General features: G+C 45.8%; 1 protein-coding gene across 1 annotated transcript; it reads left to right on the top strand.

Moving 5' to 3' along the window:
• Positions 1–16,252: 16,252 nt before the first annotated feature.
• On the top strand, positions 16,253–18,830 carry OTUD1 (OTU deubiquitinase 1). Its single transcript, XM_058297849.2, has one exon. The coding sequence runs from the start codon at positions 16,339–16,341 to the stop codon at positions 17,593–17,595; it is 1,257 nt and encodes a 418-aa protein (XP_058153832.1). The 5' UTR covers positions 16,253–16,338; the 3' UTR covers positions 17,596–18,830.
• Positions 18,831–21,615: the final 2,785 nt, after the last annotated feature.

The raw sequence follows: 21,615 nt of genomic DNA, 5'->3' as shown, positions 1-21,615 counted from the left end.
TAAAAGCATTGTGCCTCTCAGAGGGGAGCCATTAAAACCATCCGCACTGGCCGATGGTTGCCGAGCTGCGAGGAAGCCGGCAGCTCTAGGGTCAATGTGAGGGGACCACAGGCTCTAGCAATGCTTAATGACTCATCTTTTATCTGTCTGAGTCACTTGTCGCAGGCCAAACTCTCCCCAAACTTAATCTGCTTTGGAGAGAACGTCCAAGTAAATGATACAGTGCGGTATTTTTGACAGTCTGATCTCACTTGAAGAGGCAGGGAGAGAGGAAATCTCTCTCTGGAAAAAAAAAAGAAAAGAGAAGAAAAGAAAGGAAAAAGTACAGTCAAAACCAACCCCAGCAAGAAAAAAAGAAGTTGCTATTTTCCAACACCTATTTTGAGATTGTTTGTCTCCCTAGCCTTGTGTTCTTTTGTTTTCTAAGCTTAGCTCTGGAGGAGCATGTCTGAAGGGGGAAGGAAAGATCACGTTCAGATTTTGTGTAGATATAAAGAGTTGGCAATCCAAAAATGCTGAACCAGAAGCTATTTCAATTAGTGATAAATCCTCACATTACAGAGGTGTATAGTGTCGGCCGAAGTTGGACAGTGCAAACAAATTCCGGAGCCTGCTGGTTAGATGGGCTACGGAATGATAATAAGAATATCTTGACTATATTTGGAGGATTACTCAACTATCTCTCTGGAGAGCGCTTCATTTAGACTCTAAATTTAGAGCAGTAGTCCCTGACACTCAGAAAGAGGAAGAGTAAAATGCTAATTGAGCTTTAGGTTTTTCAGAGAGAAATGGAAAATATTTCCCTTAATTCACTCGGGCACGAGGAGCGTGCACTTGATTGAACAAATATGGCCAGTGAAAGAAATGGGCTGCCTTCAGAGGAAGGAGGGAGGAGAGTAGAAACGTTCTGCAGGAGAGAGAGGAAACCATGTCGTGCCACAGAGATAGACCCTGACAGGGAAGCTTCCCCAGGAAAGAGAGAGAAGACGAGGGAGGCAGGGCCGGGAGGGCAGAGGCTTGTCCCAGCCATGATGGCAAGGGGGAGCTCGTAACAGGCCTATGAGGCCGTCTCCGTTTTCTCTTCTCCTTCTTCTTCTTTTGACAGCTTTATTGAGATTTCATTCACATACCATCAAGTCCACCAGTTTAAAGCGCATATCCAGTGTTTTTTAGTGTCTTTGCTGAATTGGGCAATCATTGCCATAATCTATTTTTGGAATATTTTCACCGCTGGTGAAGGAAACTTTGCACCCATCAGCTGTCACTCCCCAGTGTCCATCCTTCTCCCCCCGCCCCGCCCCACCCAGGTCCCCACCCATAGGCGACCACCAAGCTACTTTCTGTCTCTGTAGATTTGCCTATTCTGAACACTTCATATAAATGGAATTGTTCAAAGAAATCAAACAAAATAGAGTTTCCACAGCTAAGAGATTTCAAATGGGGTTGGGAGGTCACTCCAAGGCAGGTGTCAGCAGATGTCACAAGTGGCCTCAGGAGGCAAGGCCTCAAGGACGTCAGTCCAGAAAACTCTAAGGCCATCTGGACACCATAAACAAACCTCAAGGGAAAGAGTTCAGTTAACTATCTAGCCAGAGGGACATTGGGGTACCCCAAATAGCCACCAAACGCAAACAACTTGCGTAACCGTCTTTTCCTTTAAAAACCCCAGCCTGGAAATGCCAAGGTGGGACAAGATTTGGGCTGCTACCCGAACCTGTTCTCCCTGAATCGCAGGTCTAAGACCCAGAATAAATGCCTTTATTGCCTTGCAGCTTAGTTCATTATTTCTTGGTTGGCAGAATCATACAAAGGTGTTCTTTCGGGTCCGGGTTCCTTTACTTAGTGTCATGTTTTTGAAGTTCATGTGGTGGAGCGTATCAGCATCTCATCCTTTTTATGGTCACTTCATGGTCCACTCCACTCATCAGCTGACGGACATTCGGGTGTTTCCAGTTTTTGCATTAAGCTGCTGTGAACGATTGTGTCCGGGTTTTTGCATGGGTGTATGTTTTCATTTCTTTTGGGTGCCCATTTAGGAGTGGATTTGTTGGATCATATGTTAACTCTGTTTAACATTTTGAGGAGCTGCCGAACTGTTTTCTAAACGGTATCCTACTTTCAATGTATGAGGGTTCTAATTTTTCCACATACCTGCCAACACTTGTCATTGGCTTTTTTTTTCAGCTTTATTGAACATATAATTCACATATAATTTACCCATTTAAGAGTACAGAGTACTACTCAATGGCAGTTGTTTTTTTTTACTCACAAATTAGTTATTTTAGCAGAATGTTTATCTATTCAACAGATTTTTTAAAACTTTTTACTGTGGTAACATGGACACAACTCAAAATTTCCCACTTTAACCACTTTAAGTGTACAGTTCAGTGACATTCATTATATCCACAATATTGTGGTACCGCTACCAACACAATTAAATTGAGTATATTAATAGAGTTGTCAACCATCAATATAATCAATATAATCTATTTTATACCACTTTCATCACTCCAAAAAGAAACCTTGTACTCTTAGCAGCCACTTCCTCTTTCCCCCAACTACCCTCAGCCTCCGCCCTAGACAAATAGCCTACTTCCTGTCTCTCTAGATTTGTGGGTTTTGAGTATAGACATCACAGTAGGTAAGAAGTAGTATCTCACTGTAGTTTTGATTTGTGCTTCCCTAAAGACTAACGTCTTTTAATGTGCATCTTGGCCATTTCTTTGGAGGAATGTTTATTAAAATTCCTTTGCCCACTTTTAAACTTGGTTGTCTTTTTAGTGTAAGTGTTCCTAATGCATTCTGGATACAAGTCCCTTCTCAGATATGTGATTTGCAAATATATCTTCCGTTTCTGGGGTTGGTCCTTTCACTTAGTAACAGCATTCTTTGACCACTCCTTATTCCTGGCAGGGCCTCTCTTCAGTCCAGCTTGAGGCCTGACTCCTTCTTCTGTTCGTGTCCTTGACCATCCTCCTTAGCAACCCTCCTCTTTCTCTTTAGGCAGGCGGTCTGACAATGCATTTCCACCTCCCTCTCCCTCTGTCTCCCTCAAAACTAGTAGTTCTGGTCAATTCACCTGCTGCAAAGCCTTGACCTCCTTCATAAAATGTGGCTCAGGGTGGAGCGGGGAGCACGGAGGGTGGAGGCCTCTATCTAAAGACAACAACGCTCCTTTATTCTTAGCAAGGAACAGATTCAACTTTCTGCTTGGGAAAGAGTTCCAAACTTTTGGTTCAAAAGCATTTTCAGAAAGCAGGATTTCAAGCTGTAATTTTGAACTGAATCACTATGTGAGCATTTGTAACAGTTTTCACTTATCTACACTATTTTCATCAAGAATACAGAATAATTTTTATCATTGAAGAGTATGAATATAGTCAGAGATATATGATAAGTTATTTCAAAGAAGATTCTTAAATATGATACAACTATTTACTCTGGTTGTTAATTCTTGTTTTAAGATTTAATATTCATCTCTCTTTTTGAGTTCTAAGAGCACATGTGAATATTTGTCTGTCTCCTAATGACAAGATAGTATGGATTACAATATCTTTACATTTTTAAAAAAATGACACTATAATCATGACACTTAGGAAAGAACTAAATTAAATATGGAGCATCTTTTAAAAAAAATCTAGTGCAGTTATACCATGTACATTTTTAAATCTCAACATTTGGTGAAGATATGCTTAATGGAGAAAGGACATCAAATTTCCATAACTAGGTGCCTATTAACCTACAACTAACAAGTAATTATAATAATGTATAATGCTTATAATCACACCTTTGATCCAGTTAGCAAAGTTTAATACAGTTGAGTAAATACTATTTTCTGCATTTTATAGACCATGAAATGAAAGTGTAGGCTGCAATCTAAGATGTGAACTGCATATATATATATATTTCTACATAGTAATTACATATAAACCCAGATTTCTGCCTTGGTTCCAGCCTTTCTAGACTGAACTTCCAGGAACTGAAAGGATGTGTGGTTCTCATGAGGTAAGCCAGAGTGCCTCTTCACGAGTTCATGTATTCTACAAGCACAGCTTTGGCGGAGAGCCTCAGATGGACTTGCAACCAGGAAGCGCTGACCCGCCACAATGCTCTCCAGAGAGGCCGCCCCACTGGCCGCCCCACGAGGCACGCATGCTTCTTGATCATCCCGCACTTGTTTCTGAGCAATTGTGGCTGGGCGGGCCGCGGTCTCCATTTGCTGTGTGCGTTTGCTTGGTCTTTCAGCCCCCCACAAAGAGCAGCTACCCCCTTCTGTGACTGCTTATTCAGGCATTTGTATTAAAATGTTCTAAGAAATTGTATTTTGGAGAAGACTAGAATATTACATAATATGAGATACCCTCATTTATACCACTTTCTTTTTAAGCCTGTTTATATTCTTTCCTATGGCATAAAGAACATAATACTTAACCTTAGCACAATCATGTAGCATATAATTTTCAGACTGATAAGATCTTAGAGATCACTAAATTGTCATTTTATAGATGAAGTAAGAGCCGGGGACATGTAGGGTTTTTTCTTTTCAAAGTCAAATGATTAGTTTGGAAGTTGAAGAAGACTCCTGAGCTCCTGTTTCTAACCTACATTACAAATATTAGAGAATCTGGGTTTGCGTGGCATGCTAGAGGAAAGGGTGCCTTAGGAGAAAATGTGGAAAAATATGAAAATAACTTTTTTCTCTTCTGCCAGTCATCGATAGGATGACCACACACCTTGTTTTGTCCCAGACACTGCTGGTTCACACCGGACATCTGGAATAATTTTTAAGAGGGACTTCCGTAGCCCACAGAAGTGTGCTGGTTCAGAAACTATGGGCTCTTACTTAATGAAAAACTGCATTGTTCCTCAAAGCTTCCATTTGCTTGGCAAACTGTAGCAAGAAAATAAAGAGGAAATAAAGGAACTGGTCTATACTCTAAATAGAGTGATTAATCAGACTAAAACTGAGACTGTAAAGTAGAGGGTTTCAAATGCCAAGTCACAACCAGTAGTGGGCCATGAAATCAAAGTGGGAGTTAAAACCAACGTTTAAAAGAAGAAATAGACTAGAAGGCAAAATAAAGGGTGTCACAGGTTGTAAAGGCAAGCGTTATCTAAGGAAACTTTTTTCTAATGCACACACATTCGCAGCAGTATATCTAGACTCCTTTTCAGTGAAAATGTATTTCTCATTGTAGGTTAGAATTGTTTTTTTTTTAAAGTGGAAAAGCCACTGACTAAAAGATTCCAGAATTTAAAGAGCTGTAAGCAAGAAGGTGTAAGCTTGGGGCAGGGCTCCCACTTTGCAGCAAGCTACCAGAGGAATTGGCAGCATCGATAAGGTAAAAAACAAAAAACAAAAAAAAGCACTTTTGAGGCACAGTAAAAAAAAAAAACATTAACGCTTTCATTAAACTTTCATGGTCAGAGGAAACGAGATTCATTTTACAGTGTATACCTTTTAGTTGTATTCATATGCTGAAGCATTGTTTAGCAGGGAAGAATGCAGGTCTAAAAACTAACAACACTGTTGGGTACCTCCACAGTGCCTATGTGAGGCTTTCACAAGATCCCCAAATAACTCAAGGATAATCGAGTGGAAAAAAGGCTGTTAAAGATTTTGTAGAAGTATATTTTAATGTGAAAATATAGTCATGACTATCAAGTAAAAAAGTAGATGACAGTAGTTGGCATGGGTGGATCCCATTTTGTAAAACATGACGTGTGCACGTGTGAGTGTGTGTATCGGCCTTGATGCTGTTGGCATTTGGGACCAGATAATTCATTGTTACAGGGCATTGTCCTGGGCACAACAGAGTATTTAGAAGCATCCCGCAAGGGGCCCGTAGCACCCACCCCTCCCATTATGACAACCGAAAGTATTTCCAGACATTACCAAACTGCCACTGCTGAAAACCGGAGCAGCAGATACAACTAGCCATGGAGCTGGCTCCCTCGGGAGGGTGCTATTTTTTCCCTTTCCTCTCTCTTTTGCTTGTTTATAGGTTCTAATTTTTCTGTAATGAGGATGAATTACGTCCGCAATAAGAAATCTCATAAAAACTGTATTTAAAATTTTTAAAGTATATTTGCCTCACAGTAGATATGTTTGTAATTTTGATACCTATTTTGGGAGTGAGATTCTTAAGCAGAAAGACGTTACCGAAAAGGCAAAGAGGAGGCTCAGATCACAGCAAAATAACTGCAGCAGTGAAGGAAGAATGATTTGTTTAGTTTTGTTTCCATTAATTCATTCACTCATTCATTCATTGAACAAATATTTATTTATTAGCACTGTGCCTGTCAATTAATATATAGTGAAGAAAGGCTCTTAAGCCACATAATCAAGTGCTGTTCTCTTCGAGTCTCACAGAAAATTAGACTAATTAGGAAAAAAACTAAAAGGGGTTAAACATAATATTAAGCTCAGTAATTTCTAGAAAAAATCAGATTCATTGGCATTCAAAACCTCCTCAGGAAGGTAAGCCTTTGCATAAATTATCTTCTAAAATGTTTAGAAAAACTTTAATTGCTCATAAATTTTGTCACATGTGGTAGATTGAATTGTGCACCCCCATTCAGACATGTTCTCAATCTTAATCTGCATTCCATTGGCGTGAACCCATTGTCAATAGGAACTCTTGAAGATGTTATTTTTACTTAAGATGTGGCCAACTGAAGCAGAGTGGGCTTTAATCGGAATTCCTGAAAGCCTTGGACAGAGAAGAAACCAGAAGCCAGGGTCAGAGAAGGGCACGGGGTGGCAAAAAGTCAGTGGAACCCAGAAGAGAAAGGAGGGGACATCAGCACATGGCAAGAGAACTCCCAAGTGGGAGCGTAAAACGGGGCAGCCTCTGGGGAAGGTGGTTTGGCGGTTCCCTAGGAAGCTAAATATAGACCTCTGTGATCGGGCAATCCCACCACTAGGAATACACTCAGAAGAACTGAAAGCAAGGATGTGAACTGATACCTGCACACCAGTGCTCATAGCAGCATTACTCACAGTTGCTGAGATGGAAGTAACTGAAGTGCCTGTCAACCGATGGACAGATACAATGAATGTGGTATAAACATTCAGTGGAATACTACTCAGCCGAAGAAGACATCCACTGAGGAAGCACAGGACAGCATGGATGAAGTTCAAGGACATTATGTTGAGTGAAATAAGCCAGACACAACAGGACGAATATTTTACAGTCTCACTGACATCAACTAAGTACATTGAGTAAACTTGTGGAGTTGGACTATGGAGTATAGATCAGTCGGAGACAGGATGTGGGTTGAGAAGGGGGACCTGGTGCTGAATGTATGTAGAATGCTTAATAAGGTCGATTATAAATGTGTGGTAACGGATGGAGTTGATGGTAGCACATTATATTATTGCAAACACTGCTAATACATAAATGGGATTGTGGCTGAAAGGAACTGTCTAGGGAGGTTAATGTTAATTGAAAGACAACTAGGGGCTAATCTAGGGACTGTGTAACATAGTGATTTTGGTGGCAGCTGAGAATATATTTTATATAATATAAATACAAGAACGTTCTTCTACTACAAGATATTAAGAATATGGTGACACATGGGAATAATAATACAACTGATGTAATTTATAGACTATAGTTAACAGTAATATTGTAATCTTTTTGTAGCAAAGGCCAAGAAGGTACTATCAGTGCTAAAGGTGAAAACTGCTATTGCAGAAGTACCAGCTTATGTCTGCACTGCACTCAAGAGTGCATACTTTCCAAACTTTTCTCCATCTTTTGTCCTGTTTATTTTCCCCTAGAATAAGCAGAAATCTACTGATTATTAGAATATTTGATCTAGTTATCAGAGATTGATTTAAATTTCCTGGAATTGTGAGATCTTCAGGCAAACAAGATTTTCAGTGATTCTCTTCTTTCCCATGTTAAGTAAAATAAAATGGCTGCCTGCACTGGGCATCTCTGAGAGGGACCCCTCTCCAAGAAAGGGTTTTCGGAAAACAAAAACAATTGGCCAATAGGGGCTTTCCCAGAAACTGGACCAATGGAATGCACCTTACAGAATTGCAGATAAGCAACACCTGGTGATAAACCAGCTTTGGCTCAGTAGAAATAGCTTATCAGACTGTGCAAGCAAGCTACACTAATCAATGCACACAGCACTGACCCATGTAAAATGGAAACTTAATGTCAGGCAGCCAGAGCATTTCCTCACCCGCGTCGAGAATTGCCCAAGGGGGGCAGGGGCAGGGGAGGGGGGGAGAAATAAATAAAATAAATCTTTAAAAAAAAAAAGAATTGCCCTATGTAAGTGTCCCCTTTCCACTCCCTTGGGAGCGCCTTGCTATGTGTGGTCTGGATGCTGCCCCATTTATTATTCCATAAACAATAATTCATCTCATATGTTAAACATAATAATAATTAACTGACATTTTAAAGTTATAAAATAAATAAAATGTCAGGAGAGCCGTTTCAGTTTCCTGGACTGCTCAAAGCAAATACCGTGAAGTGGGTTGGATTCGAGCACGGGAATTTATTTACTCGTGGTTCTGAGGTTGGGAAAACGCCCCAGATCATCAGGGTGTGCTTTCTGCCCGAAGCCCTGAACCAGGGACCCTGGGCTCCTCTGCCACACGGCAGCGCGCGCGGTGGCGGCTGCTGGGCTCTCTTCTCTTCCGGGTTTCACTGATTTCACCTTCTTGCTTCTGCGGCTTCCTTTCTCTGTGTCTGAATTTCCTTCTCTTATAAAAGACTCCAGCGAGAGGATTAAGACCCATCCTGGCTGAGGTGGGCCACACCTTAGCTGAAGCAGCTTCATCCCAAAGTCCTCTTTACAATGGGTTCACGCCCACAGAATGGATTAGCTTTAAGAGCCTGTTTTCCTGGTGTCCATACAGCTCCAGAGCACTGCAAGAACCAGGAGGTTTAAATAACTCAGAGTTGCTATTACTCCTGCCTGGAAATTCCGTTTGCAGCCAGTGACCTGTCTGTGTAGCAGATGAGCTGGGGAGAGAATATTGAGGGGTTTGCACATCATGGTGCCCTTAATTTGTTCATTTTTAAAATTGTAAACTGAACAGAACATTAAGAACGAATATATAGCAACCTGCACGTTTTTGCTGTACCTTGCTTAGAAAATTTGCATGGGTGGTAATGCGTTTTGATTCATTTGATACTCTGGGTTTGGAAACTACCTTAATTCTTGTAATTACTTTAATAAGGTGTCGTCTTAAGAAGGAGGTAGTATAAAGACCTTCACCAGATACGTGACAAAATAGGGGGAATGTTATTATCCCAAGACAAGGTTTGAACAACGTTGAGGTTTAAAGTAAAAATGACGGTATGGGTGCCACTCAGAGCCCCAGCTACAGAAAGAGACGAGTACGCTGTTCACCTGAGAAAAAACGGGAGCGATGAGGAGGCGTTGGGGAAGAGAAACTGCAACTGAGGAAAGACAGCTGAGAGGGAGGAAGTAAGATGGTGGAGGGCTGGGCACTGGAGGGGCGACGGGCTAGTGAGAAACCTGGTGGAGGGCAGGACGCAGGCACCTTTAAGCACAGGAAGGTCTAAAATGCCAGCGGCATAGAAAGGAATTTGGCCTCCCAGGGGAGGGATGGGCTTTGTCCCAGCTCCTGGGAGGAAGCCTCTGTCCTTGGAACGTCCGGTGATGGGAGGTCTTTTGTCACGTCTGGTGGTCCCAGAACCACCCTGGATAGTTGATAAGCTAACGAGGGGATCAGGGCCCCCCCAGGCCCAGTGTTAGGAGACTGACCCTGGAAGGAGGGCCTGGGTCTTTGAGCCTGCTCTGTCATCTGAACTCCCAGGCCTCTGGGAGAGGAGGGGGCTGCAGACTGAGTTCAACCGCTCAGGTTTTGTGTCCTCCAACTGAGCATATGTGCTTTTTTAAAAAACAAACAAGAGCCAGTTTTATTTAGATATTCATTCACTCTTTAAAAATGTGCAATTCAGTGTTTCTAGAATATTGACTGCATTGTGCAACCATCACCTAATTTTAGAATATTTTCATCACCCTCAACATAAACCCATACCCAGTGGCAGTCACTTTCCCACTGCCCTCACAGCAGCTGCTGGGCAACCACTCATCTATTCTCTATCTATATGGATTTGCCTATTCTGGACATTGCCCATGAGTAGAATTAGGCAATACATGATCCTCTGTGACTGGCTTCATCCACTTAGTCTACTGCTCTCGAGATGGTAATGGGTATCAGCACTTCATTCCTTTTAATTGTCAAATAATAATTCCATTTTATGGATTTACCACATGTTCTTTAGCCATTTATCAGATGATGGTCTTTTGGGTTGTTTCCACTTTTTGAGTATTGTGAATAATGTTACTTTAGATGTATAAGTTTTTGAGTGGAAAAATATTTCATTTCTCTGTTTATATAACTAGGAGTGGAATTGTTAGGTTATATGGTAACTCCATGTATTAGTCAGCCAAAGGGGTGCTGATGCAAAATACCAGAAATTGGTTGGTTTTTATAAAGGGTATTTATTTGGGGTAGGAGCTTACAGATACCAGGCCATAAAGCCTAAGTTACTTCCCTCACCAAGTCTGTTTTCATGTGTTGGAGCAAGATGGCTTCTGACATCAGTGAGGGGTCAGGCTTCCTGGGTTCCTCCCTTCCTGGGGCTTGCTTCTCTTTCCTCTATGTGCTTATTTCCTGGTGTTCCAGCTTAAGGCTTCAGCATCAAACACCACCATCAAAACTCCGTCAAAAATCTTCCAACTCTGTCCTTTGCCTTGCCTCTTATCTGAGTCCCTACCCACCAAGGGGTGGAGACTCAATGCCCTAATGACATGGCCCAATCAAAGCTCTAATCATAACTTAATTACAGACCAGATAACAAACATAATCCAATATCTACTTTTGGAATTCATAACTATATCAAACTGCTACACTCTGTGTTTAACCATTTCAGGAACAACCAAACTGTTCTTTAAACTGGCTGTACCACTTTACAACCCCCATGGAATGTATGAGGGTTCTGATTTCTCCACGTTTTTGTCACCATTCATTATTGTTTGTATTTTTGGATCTAGCCATATTAGTGAATGGGAAGTAATATCTTATTGTGTTTTTAATTTGCATTTCCCTAATAACCAATGATGTAGAGCATCTTTTCATTTATTTTTTGGCTAGTTGTACCTCTTTTTTTGAGAAATGTCTATTCAAATCATGTGCCCATTTTTCACTTAGATTATTTGTCTTTTTCTTGTTGAGTTATGTGACTTTTTAATTTTTTTTTTCAGGAGGTACTGGAGATTGAACCCAGGACCTTGTACATGGGAAGCTGGAGCTCAACCACTGAGCTACATCTGCTCCCCAATGAGAGCTGATCTTTATTTAAATTTTATTTTATATTTTATGAGGTACCACCTTGTACATGGGAAGGACATGGGAAGGAGGCACTCAACCACTTGACCTATGTCTGCTCTCCAGCTTCTTTATATATTCTGAATACAGTTCCATTATCTGGTAAATGATTTACAAACATTTTATCCCACTCTGCATGTTGTTTTTTCACTTTTTAAAAAAAAATTATTTATTTCTCTCCACTTCCCCCCCCACCCCCCAATTGTCTGTTCTCTGTGTCCATTCGCTGTGTTCTTCTGTGACCACTTCTACCCTTATCAGCAGCACCGGGAATCTGTGTTTCTTTTAGTTGTGTCATCTTGTTGTGTCAGCTCTCCATGTGTGCAGTGCCATTTCTGGGCAGGCTGCACTTTCTTTCACGCTGGGGGGCTCTCCTTACAGGGTGCACTCCTTGCGCGTGGGGCTCCCCTACGCAGGAGACATCCCCTGCATGGCAGGGCACTCCTTGCGCGCATCAGCGCTGCACATGGGCCAGCTCCACACGGGTCAAGGAGGCCTGGGGTTTGAACCGTGGACCTCCCATGTGGTAGGCAGATGCCCTATCCACTGGGCCAAGTCCGCTTCCAGTTTTTGCACTTTCTTGATGGTGTTCTTTGAAGCACAAAGGCTTTTCATTTTTATAAAAAAATTTATTTATTTATTTTCCCCTTTCCCCTCCTCCCGCCCTGCTGTTTTTGCTGTCTGTGTCCATCCTCTGTGTGATCTTCTGTATCTATTTCTTTTTGTCTTCTCTTTTTCACTTTTTCTCCCATAGGATTCACTGGGAGTCAATCTTGGGGACCTCTGACGTGGAGAGAGCTTCCCTGTCAGCTGCGCCCCATCAGTTCCTGGCTTCTGCTGTGCTTCACCTTGATTCTTCACTTTGTCTCTCTTTTACTGCATCATCATCTTACTGTGTGACTCACTTGCATGGGCACTGGCTCACTGAGCGGGCACTCAGCTCACCATGCGGGCACTGGCTTGTCACGCAGGCACATGCATGCGCACTCAGCTTGCCACATGGGCACTCGCTTCACTGCACGGGCACCTGGCTCACCACGTGGGCACTTGGCTCACCACGGGGGCACTGGCTCACCACGGGGGCACTTGGCTCACCACGGGGGCACTGGCTCACCACGTGGGCACTGGCTTACCACAGGGGCACTGGCTCGCCATGTGGGCACTGGCTTGCCACGCAGGCACGCTTTCTCTTCTTCTTTTTCACCAGGAGGCCCCAGGGATTGAAGTTGAGCCCTCCCATATGGTAGGCAGAAGCCCTATCACTTGAGCCACATCCACTTCCCAAGGGTTTTTAATTTGATAAAGTTCAATTTAACTTATTTTCTTTGTTGCTTGCATTTTGGTGTCTTATCTAAGAAACCATTGCCTAATCCAAAATCACAAAGATTTACACGTATGTTTTCTTCTCACAGTTTTATAGTTCATGCTATTACATTCAGGTTTTGAATCCATTTTTAGTTAACTTTTGTGTTATGGTGTAAGGAATGGATCCAGCATCCTTCTATTGCATGTGGATATCCAGCTGTTCCAGAATCATTTGTTGAAAAGCCTAATCTTTCCCCACTTAATTTGCTCAGCAACTTTGTTGAGAATCAATTGTCCATAAATGATTGTCCATAAAAGTCTGGAGCCTGACTTCTACTCCGTTGATCTATACGTGTATTCTCAGGCTGGGACCACAGTCTTGATTACTGTAGCTTTGTAGTGAATCTTGTCATTGAGCAGCATGAATCCTTTAACCTTGCTGATCTTTTTCTCTTTCAAGATTTTCATAGAGGGGTTATAAAAAGATGACTATGTAATGAGTGAATAAATGGATGCATATTTGAGTTTTTTAAAAATTTGAATTATTTGGGGGGAAAGGGAAGGGCTTGGGAATTTGATGAATTTTAAAGGACTATAACTAAGAGACGATGCTATGTAGGAGTAGGCATCTTCACAAAACATGCCAGGATTGCTATGACTGCCTGTGGGACTGGTTCCTGCTGCCTGGCTGCTGCCAGAATGTTCTGGAATCCTCTGTGATGTGCACCATGCTGGGAGCATAGCTCCAGCAATACTTATTAATATTTTGTCCTTTACTTTGGTGTATTTTGTTTAACTTATTGGTGTTCCAGTTGGTCCCCTTTGGTTGATAGTTGCTGACTTTTTTTTTCCTTCTAGTCTATTTGGTGACTATGTAATTCTGGTTTAAAATCCTATTTTCCCAATCATCTACCAGTTTTTTTGCAGGGTACTGAAATGTGCTGGACAAATAATTTTCTAGAATGGAATTATTAGTAATTCTTTTCAGATGGGGTAATGAAGGGATTGCTCAAGGAATCAGACATGTCTCCCACTTCCCCACCTACTCTCTTTGTCACCACTTGCATGACCTTGCCTTCTCATATACTTCAAGGGCACGAAACAACTTCAAAGACAGTCAACATTGCTTTGGGGAACTGGATGTGGCTCAAGCAATTGCGCTCCCATCTACAATATAGGAGGCCCAGGTTTTGATGCCCAGGGCCTCCTGGTGAAGGCAAGCTGGCCCGTGTGGTGAGCTGGCCCACATGGAGAGTTAGCACAGCAAGAAGATGCAACAAAGAGACCCAGGAAGAGATAATGAGACGCAGCAGACCAGGGAGCTGAGGTGGCGAAAAAGAATGATCACCTCTTTCCCAATCGGGAAGGTCCCAGGATCGGTTTCCAGAGCCACCTAATGAGAATACAAGCAGAAATAGATGAACACACAGCAAACGGACATAGAGAACAGACAACAGAGGGAGGGGGAGAAATAAATTAAAAAGCAAAACAAAACATTGCTTTGAGGGTTTTCCTTTAGTATCACCTCCTCCAGGAAGACTTCTGAGATTTATGGATAGGATGGATGCTGATTCCCATGTCAATATGCCATCTTGCACAACCCACCACCCTTATACAAACTAAAAGGAAAAGAATGGCTTCACGGATGTTCAAGTTTTGAATTTTCACAACTTTCTTTACACATGTCTCTTTCAAATCTGGTACATCAAACTTTGCTTGTCCTGTGTGCACCTGTTTTCCTGTGTTTACTCCCAACTGTTAGAACACATTCTTGCTTCGAGGATTTAAATTTTAATATCTTCCTTATCTCCCTCCAAGCTCCTGTTACACTAGCTATGCTATGCACACAATGGGTACTCAGTAAATATTATTTGAGGATTATCTTATTTCTTCTGTTCAGAACACCAGGTACTGAGAGGCTAAGGGTAGATGTCAGTTTGAAACACTTAATGCCAAGACGCCAGTGGGGTAGTCACCACCATTTGAAAAGGCGGTTAGACAGTTGTTTTGCCATCTACCAGGTTGATTTACCCACCAGGCAGGAGTGACCTGAGCAAGCGGCCGCTGCTGGGTTTTTGGCAGCCATGCCTCCCATGACAAAGTAAAGCTAGACCAAGGCTAGGAGCCCTGGCGGTAGATTGAATCATGGACCTTACAAAGCCACCTTCAAGCCCCGAGCCCGGGTCCTCGGCTGTGAACAATTGTGAATAGGTTCTTTGAAGATCCTATTTGGTTGAAGCCAGATTCAAACAGGGTGGACCTTACTCTAAGATGGCTGAAGTTCTTACAGGCAGGGGAAATGCTTTCAGTGAGAAGCCAGAGGAGATGGCCATGTGACCAGGCAGAAATGCACCTACCAGCCAGGAGCCCCGAGGACTGCTGGCCAGTCCCAGAATGCTGCAGACCCGGGAGATGGCACGGCATGTTGAGGCTGGAGGCTGGATTTCTAGCCTTCCAACTGGGAGCCAGTAAATTCCTGTTATTTAAGCCTGCCAGGGTGTGGCATTTGCCAAAGCAGCCCTGGCAAACCAAGACAGACCTGGGTGATAACTGTGACTTTCCCAGTATCAGAAATCTTTGTGGTCCAGTTTTCTCTTTCATTCATTCCCATGCTTCCAAGCTCTGAACACGAGCCAGGTACCTCACCAGGGGATGGCAGTTCAACAGCCAATCAGGTATTTCCACTGATGATTTCCGTCCTGCCTAAGGACGCAGGAAGGCCTACATCGTAACTTACGGGTTCAGTTTCCCCGTCTCTAAAATGGGATAATCCATTTTAGTGGCTAGGGTCTGCGACTTTAACTTTAGCTCAAAGCTCGGTTTACAAGAGCTGCTCGCTTCCCGTCAGTTGCTGCCGGGTCTCGCGGCTGTTCTGAGCCCTTTGCCCCGGGGGGCAGCGCCTGCACAGCTCCGTCCAAGCGTTCCCGCGTCCTACGGCCCGAGGTGCAGCTGCACCAACTTTCGGGGGCCAGCGGCCTGGCGCTCGGTCTCCCGAAGGCCGTCCAGGGCACCTACCTGCCCCAGGTCGCGCCTGCCCGCTGAGCCGCCGGGGCTGGGGGTGCAGCTGGGGTTTCCTGGGGCGGGCGGGGGTCGTCCCCAGGCGGGCAGCACAACCCAGAGGCCCTGACTCCCGGGAAGGCGGCGGCGGCGACTGCACATGGGCGCAGGGCCCGGAACGTGCCGACGTGCGGCGCGTGCGGCGCGCCCAGCGGCCCCGGATCGCCCACTTCCGGCGCGCGCGGCCGCTCCAGAAAGCGCGGGCCCGTCGGCCCCCGGGGAGCCGCCCCGCCGCGCCCGCGCCCGCCGACCCCGGCCCGCGCGCCGCCGCCCGGACTCCGGGACCCTTAGCCTCGGGGGCTGCAGGGGCGGCGCCGGGACGTGCGCGGGCGGGGGCGGCGCGCGCAGCTCGGGAGCGCGCCGAGGCGCGCCCCCGGCGCCCCACGTGACGGGCGGCGCGGCCGGAGGTAAACAAGCGGCCGGGCCCCTCCCGAGAGGCGCGAGCGGGAGCGCGGCCCCCCCTCGGCGGAGTGCGCGGCGCGCTGCCCGCGGCGGTGACGCGGGGCCTGGGTCAGCGCGCTTCCGGGCGCGCCGGGCCGCGGGCCGGAGGGTGTGGCGGCGGGCCGCGCTATAAAGGCGGCGGCGGCGCCATGCAGCTCTACAGCCGCGTCTGCGCGCACTTCCCGGCCGGCGCCCCGCGGCCCGCCGCGCCCTCCGCGCCCGCCGCCTTCAAGGTCCCGCTGCCGCCCGCGGCCCCCGGCGCGCCGCAGCCCGAGCCCGCCGAGCCGCCTTCCGCCGCGCCGCGCCCGCCGCCCGCCGCCATGCCCGCCTTCGCCGCCTGCTTCGAGGGCGCGCCCGGCGCCCCCGCGCCCGGCCCGGCCCCCGGCGCGCCCCGCCGCCCGCCGCCGCTGGCCGCCGTGCGGGCCCTGGGCCCCGGCGCCCCGGCCCCCCGCGCCGCGCCCGCGCCGGCCTGGCTGCTGGGCGAGCTGCTCCGGCCCGACGGCCCCGCGCGCCCCGCGCCGCCCGCCGCCCCCCGCCCGCGCGAGCCCCGCCAGGCCCTGGCCGCCGCCCCGCGCCCTCGAGGCCCCGCCGGCAGCCCCGAGCCCGGCCGCGGCCCGTGGGGGGAGGCGCGCGCGGCCGAGAGCGGCGGCCGCGGGCGGGAGAGGGGCGCGGAGCGCAGGGATGCCCCGGGCGAGGCCCGGCCGGCCCCCCACCCCGAGCCCGCGGCGCGCCCCGCCGCGCCCCCCGCCGCCGGCGGTGGCCAGGCCCCGCGGGGTGGCGCGGCCGAGGCGGCCGGCGTCCCCAGGGCGGACCCCAGGGACGAAAAGCTGGCCGTGTACCTGGCGGAGGTGGAGAAGCAGGACAAGTACCTGCGGCAGAGGAACAAGTACCGCTTTCACATCATCCCCGACGGCAACTGCCTGTACCGCGCCGTCAGCAAGGCGGTCTCCGGGGACCAGAGCCTGCACCGCGAGCTGCGGGAGCAGACGGTGCACCACATCGCCGACCACCTCGACCACTTCGGGCCGCTGATCGAGGGCGACGTGGGCGAGTTCATCGTCGCCGCCGCCCAGGACGGGGCGTGGGCCGGGTACCCCGAACTGCTGGCCATGGGGCAGATGCTGAACGTGAACATCCATCTCACGACGGGCGGCAAGCCGGAGAGCCCCACGGTGGCCACCATGACGCACTACCTGGGCCCGGAGGATGCCCGCAGGCCCAGCATTTGGCTCAGCTGGCTCAGCAACGGACACTACGACGCGGTGTTCGACCAGTCGTATCCCAACCCCGAGTATGACAGTTGGTGCAAACAGACTCAAGCGCAGAGGAAGCGCGACGAAGAGCTGGCCAAGTCCATGGCCATATCGCTGTCCAAAATGTACATCGAGCAAAACGCCTGCTCTTGAGAGGCCCCAGAGCCGGCACCCCGGGCCAGCTGCACACTTAAAACTTGTGTTTGGAGAATCACGTGAACTCTGATCAGGGTAATAGCACTTTTGAACTTCCTAGTAGATTTACTATAGGTGGAATGCCTTAATCATGGATTTTGAATGTGTGTTCCCCAGAGCTGAAGGTTGCTGAGCTCTAAATGATGTTTCACGGTAGCTTTGGGTGATCCTCCTGCTCTTTGTAATTGGCTGTATAAAGTGAGCTCCACTTAATCTGCAAGCTCCTTGCTCGCGGTGTAAGTTTGTTCATTCCTGGTAATCTATTTTCTATACAAATGTATTTTTGCACAACGTTTTTAAAAATTGGTGGACTTTTCGCCGATGACGTGTTCCATTTCGACCGCTTTTAGGCATAAATCCAGAGAAGTGCTTTATACATTTGAAGTTTATTGTTTTGAACAGAGATTGTGATTAAACAGTGTTGAAATTTGAATTTTACAATTCTTCATGATCTCACACTGATAGTGATATGTTCATGTTACCAGATGATTAGCCCATTCCATTTTGATTCAACAAATAGATTTGTTGTTTTGGAAGTCATTATTTTTCTAGAAATGGTCAGTCTTTTAAAGAGAAATGCTTAAGGGAAGGTTGTGGGAGAATGGCTTTTTGTTTTCTTTAAAGGATAGTACCAACTCTTAACTTGAGTGAAAGTCCAATTTGCCGATGGCAGAGGGTTATTCTCTATTTGATGTGTACAGTGGGGTGTCTGGTGCACTCTTTTTTTTTTATTATTATTACAGTCTGTCACTTTATTATAATAGGATTTTAACATGGCATAAAACTTTGTGACAACAAATCTCCTGCTTTATGTAGCTTCTTGGATTCAAAGAGGTTTAAAAACAAATAGCATAAATGCCTCCATTCAACTCTGGCCATTCTTTGACAGCAGGGAAAAAACCCTGAATATTCTAGTCCTTTTAAATGATCTAAAAAGGCAAAATGGGATTGCCTTGTATTCTGTAAAAATGTCTGTAAACAGAGCTTGTATGGTTTGCTGGGTCAAACAGTGTTCCCAACCTAATACCTATCTCATTTCCACCTTAGCTACTTTTAGTCATATTTATTAAGTAATGCAGTTTGTACTTTTTTATTTTGTAACGTTTTGTGATTTTTGTACAATTCTGTATTTGTACAATAGGGCAATTCTCAGTTGATGGAATGAATGAATAAAATGAGTAGTTTTACTTTTATGATGTCTGGATGAAGTGGTTTTTAAGCTATCAAATGACTCTCTAGGATCCTTTCTTACATGCACACAGTTTTGTATTGTGTTTTTCATGTGTAAAGCGGGCACAGAGAAGTTTCCTAAGTTCTCCTATGATCAGGATGTGATAAGTAGTGGTTTTGAAAGGATAGTTTCTCAATGAAATAAAATGTAAAGGGGGAGCAACTCAAGAGATCGTTCTTGTTTCTATTATGATACCTACAGATGCACCCGCCCCTATTGGGTAGTGAGCAGGAAAGGGCAAGTATGGTGTTAATCAGCATTATGTCTAAATGAATCTCAAAGCAGCTCAGAATAACCCAGAGCAGTGGCCTAAATTTTGTCCAGTCTGGCCTCTTGAGAACATGGGAATTTATTAATTTTAAGATAAGTTACCAGATTTAGTTGAAAAATATGTAATACTGGGGGTGCTGTTTGGTGTTGGCAGAATAAAAACCAAGTTTGTTTTTTTTACTTTACAGTTGGTTGTTTGAACAGCATTGCTATAGACACAGCTGAGCTGTTTGTTGCTTAACTGCGTTTTTGAACAAATGCCATTGGTTATCCAGGAAAGACAGTTGGTCAAAGGTTTAAATGTTAGCCAGACATGGGTCTGGTTTTTTTGTTTTGTTTTTTTGTTTTTTTGTTTTAGCTAAGGTAGTGTTACTTTGTGTCTTTACCTAATTCAAGTACTTTGGGAAGAAAAAAATACTTTTATTTTAATTAATTGGCTATTGAATATGGTTCTTCTCCTTTACTTCACTCTATTTAGATCTGTCAAATTTGGGGGAGCCTTAAAATTTACACAAGAAATGAAAACAGACACATTAGGTATAAGTTCATGACTGTTGTAAGTAGGTTCCTTCGTGTTGCTCTTTCATTTTCAAATTATTAATAGCATCTCAAGTCTTCGGTTTAGATTCCTTCTGAGAAATTCCCTGTAAGACTATGAATGGAAGAATTTTAACTAAGCGAGACGTTATTAATTAAAATAAGAGGGATCCTAGTATCTTGATACATGGCAGCATGTTTTTTAGTTGTCTGGCCTGGAAGTTGTTTGGTTTTCCCATTCTCTCTATGGCTTAATTTTTGAAGAGGAAATATATCTTCTTCACTCTCTGCCACTCGATGTTTATTCGCTACTGCCACCCCACTTTTGTTAGCAGTAGCCGTCCTGGATGACTGAAGATTTGAACAGGAAAAGGTAGAAATATGGTTAACTCTTACATTTTGGGGGGGGCAGGTTTTTTTTTTTAATAACAGGTTGTATGTTTCTAGAACAATCATGCATAAAATGCAGGGTTCCCATATACCACCCTTTTATGAATAGCTTGCTTTGGAGTGGTACATTCGTTACAATTGAAGAAAGCACTTTTTTATAATTGTGCTATTAACTGTAGCTTGTGGTTTAACTTAGGGTTCAGGGTTTGTGTTGTCTAACTTACTTTTAGCAAACAGTTTTTTAAGCAGGTCACTCCTTTAGCGGGCGCTGAACAGCGGTCACTGTACGAAGGCAGCGGTGGGTGCTGGGAGCTCGCTTGTCCTTGGTTTACTCCCTTCCCCATAGAGTACCCGAGGGGGCCAGTAGAGAGAGTCTAGAGTAAGCCCGGCTGTTTGCGCTTTCCAGTAGGTTAGCATGGAAACCTTAACCATGAGCCTGAAACGTTTACTAAGGTGGTCCGTGGATAGCTTTCAGTGTTACACGTCGCTTTGAGCGTGTGTCACGGCCGAACCCTGTCCCCTGTAAAGAGGCGTTCATGCCCCATCTGGGTGGGTGCGCACCCCTTGGTAACTAGGACCTGGGAGGGTGGCGTGTGGAGGTGAGGCGGGCCCAGGCCTCAGATCAGTGTGCAGCAGCGCGGGGAGGTGTTTGCCTCCCAAAGGAGGGCCCCCGGGCGGCACCCTCCAAGTGCATCCTTGGCATCCCCGGTGGTCTGAGTCCTTTGATTTTTTTCTTGGGGGGTCCCAGACCACACCTGGTGCTTCCCAGGATGGAAAACCCAGAGCCCCCAAACTCCTCGCCAGGGCCCAGGCTCTGACCAGGTGCACCTCCCGGCTTTGGGTCCACGTGGGAGTGCAGCGGTCAAGCCTCTAAAAGACCCCACAGAAGGCCGGGGCACCGGAGGCTCCGACGAGCTCTGCCACTGACAGGGCACAGCTCTGCTGGGGGGCAACGCTTCTGCCTCCAAGAGGGGAGGGCATGCACGGGAGCGCTGGAGACCCTCAGACCTCCCCCTGTCTGGCTTCTTTTGACTCCCTTTGTCTTTAATTGTACAGCAGTTGTAGGTTTACAGAAAAATCATGCAGAAAGCACCGGGTTCCCATCACCCCTCCCCTTGCTCCCCAACGGCACACAGTTGTCAGTTTTCCCATTAACGTTTTGCTTTCGTGTGGAACATTTGGTACAATTGATAAACCCAGTTATTGTCATTATATTTTTAAACCAAAGTTCATAGTTATGCTTTGTTTTGAGCTTTTGTTGTGGTAACACACACAACGTAAAATTTCTCATTTTAACCAGTCAGACAAGGTCAGTGGTGTTAATTACATTCTTGGCTTATTTTGTATCCTTTTACTATAATGAAACTATAATATTAAATATAGTGCATTTAAGGAGTTTCGTGAGTTGTTCTGGTGAATTATGGAGCCCAGGGGGGTGGTGGGAATTGCGGAATTTTAGGTCAGTTGATCGGAAGTGCAGGGGGTCCGTGCCCCTGGCTTGTGGCTGGCATTGAGGGGGTCCGGGGGGAGAACTGCCCTTCACCTGTGGA

Source organism: Dasypus novemcinctus, chromosome 5 (genome assembly GCF_030445035.2).
Source record: "Dasypus novemcinctus isolate mDasNov1 chromosome 5, mDasNov1.1.hap2, whole genome shotgun sequence".
NCBI classification, from domain to species: Eukaryota; Metazoa; Chordata; class Mammalia; order Cingulata; family Dasypodidae; genus Dasypus; species Dasypus novemcinctus.
Note: the sequence above shows the minus strand (reverse complement) of the source record. Positions and strands in the feature narration are given on the sequence as shown.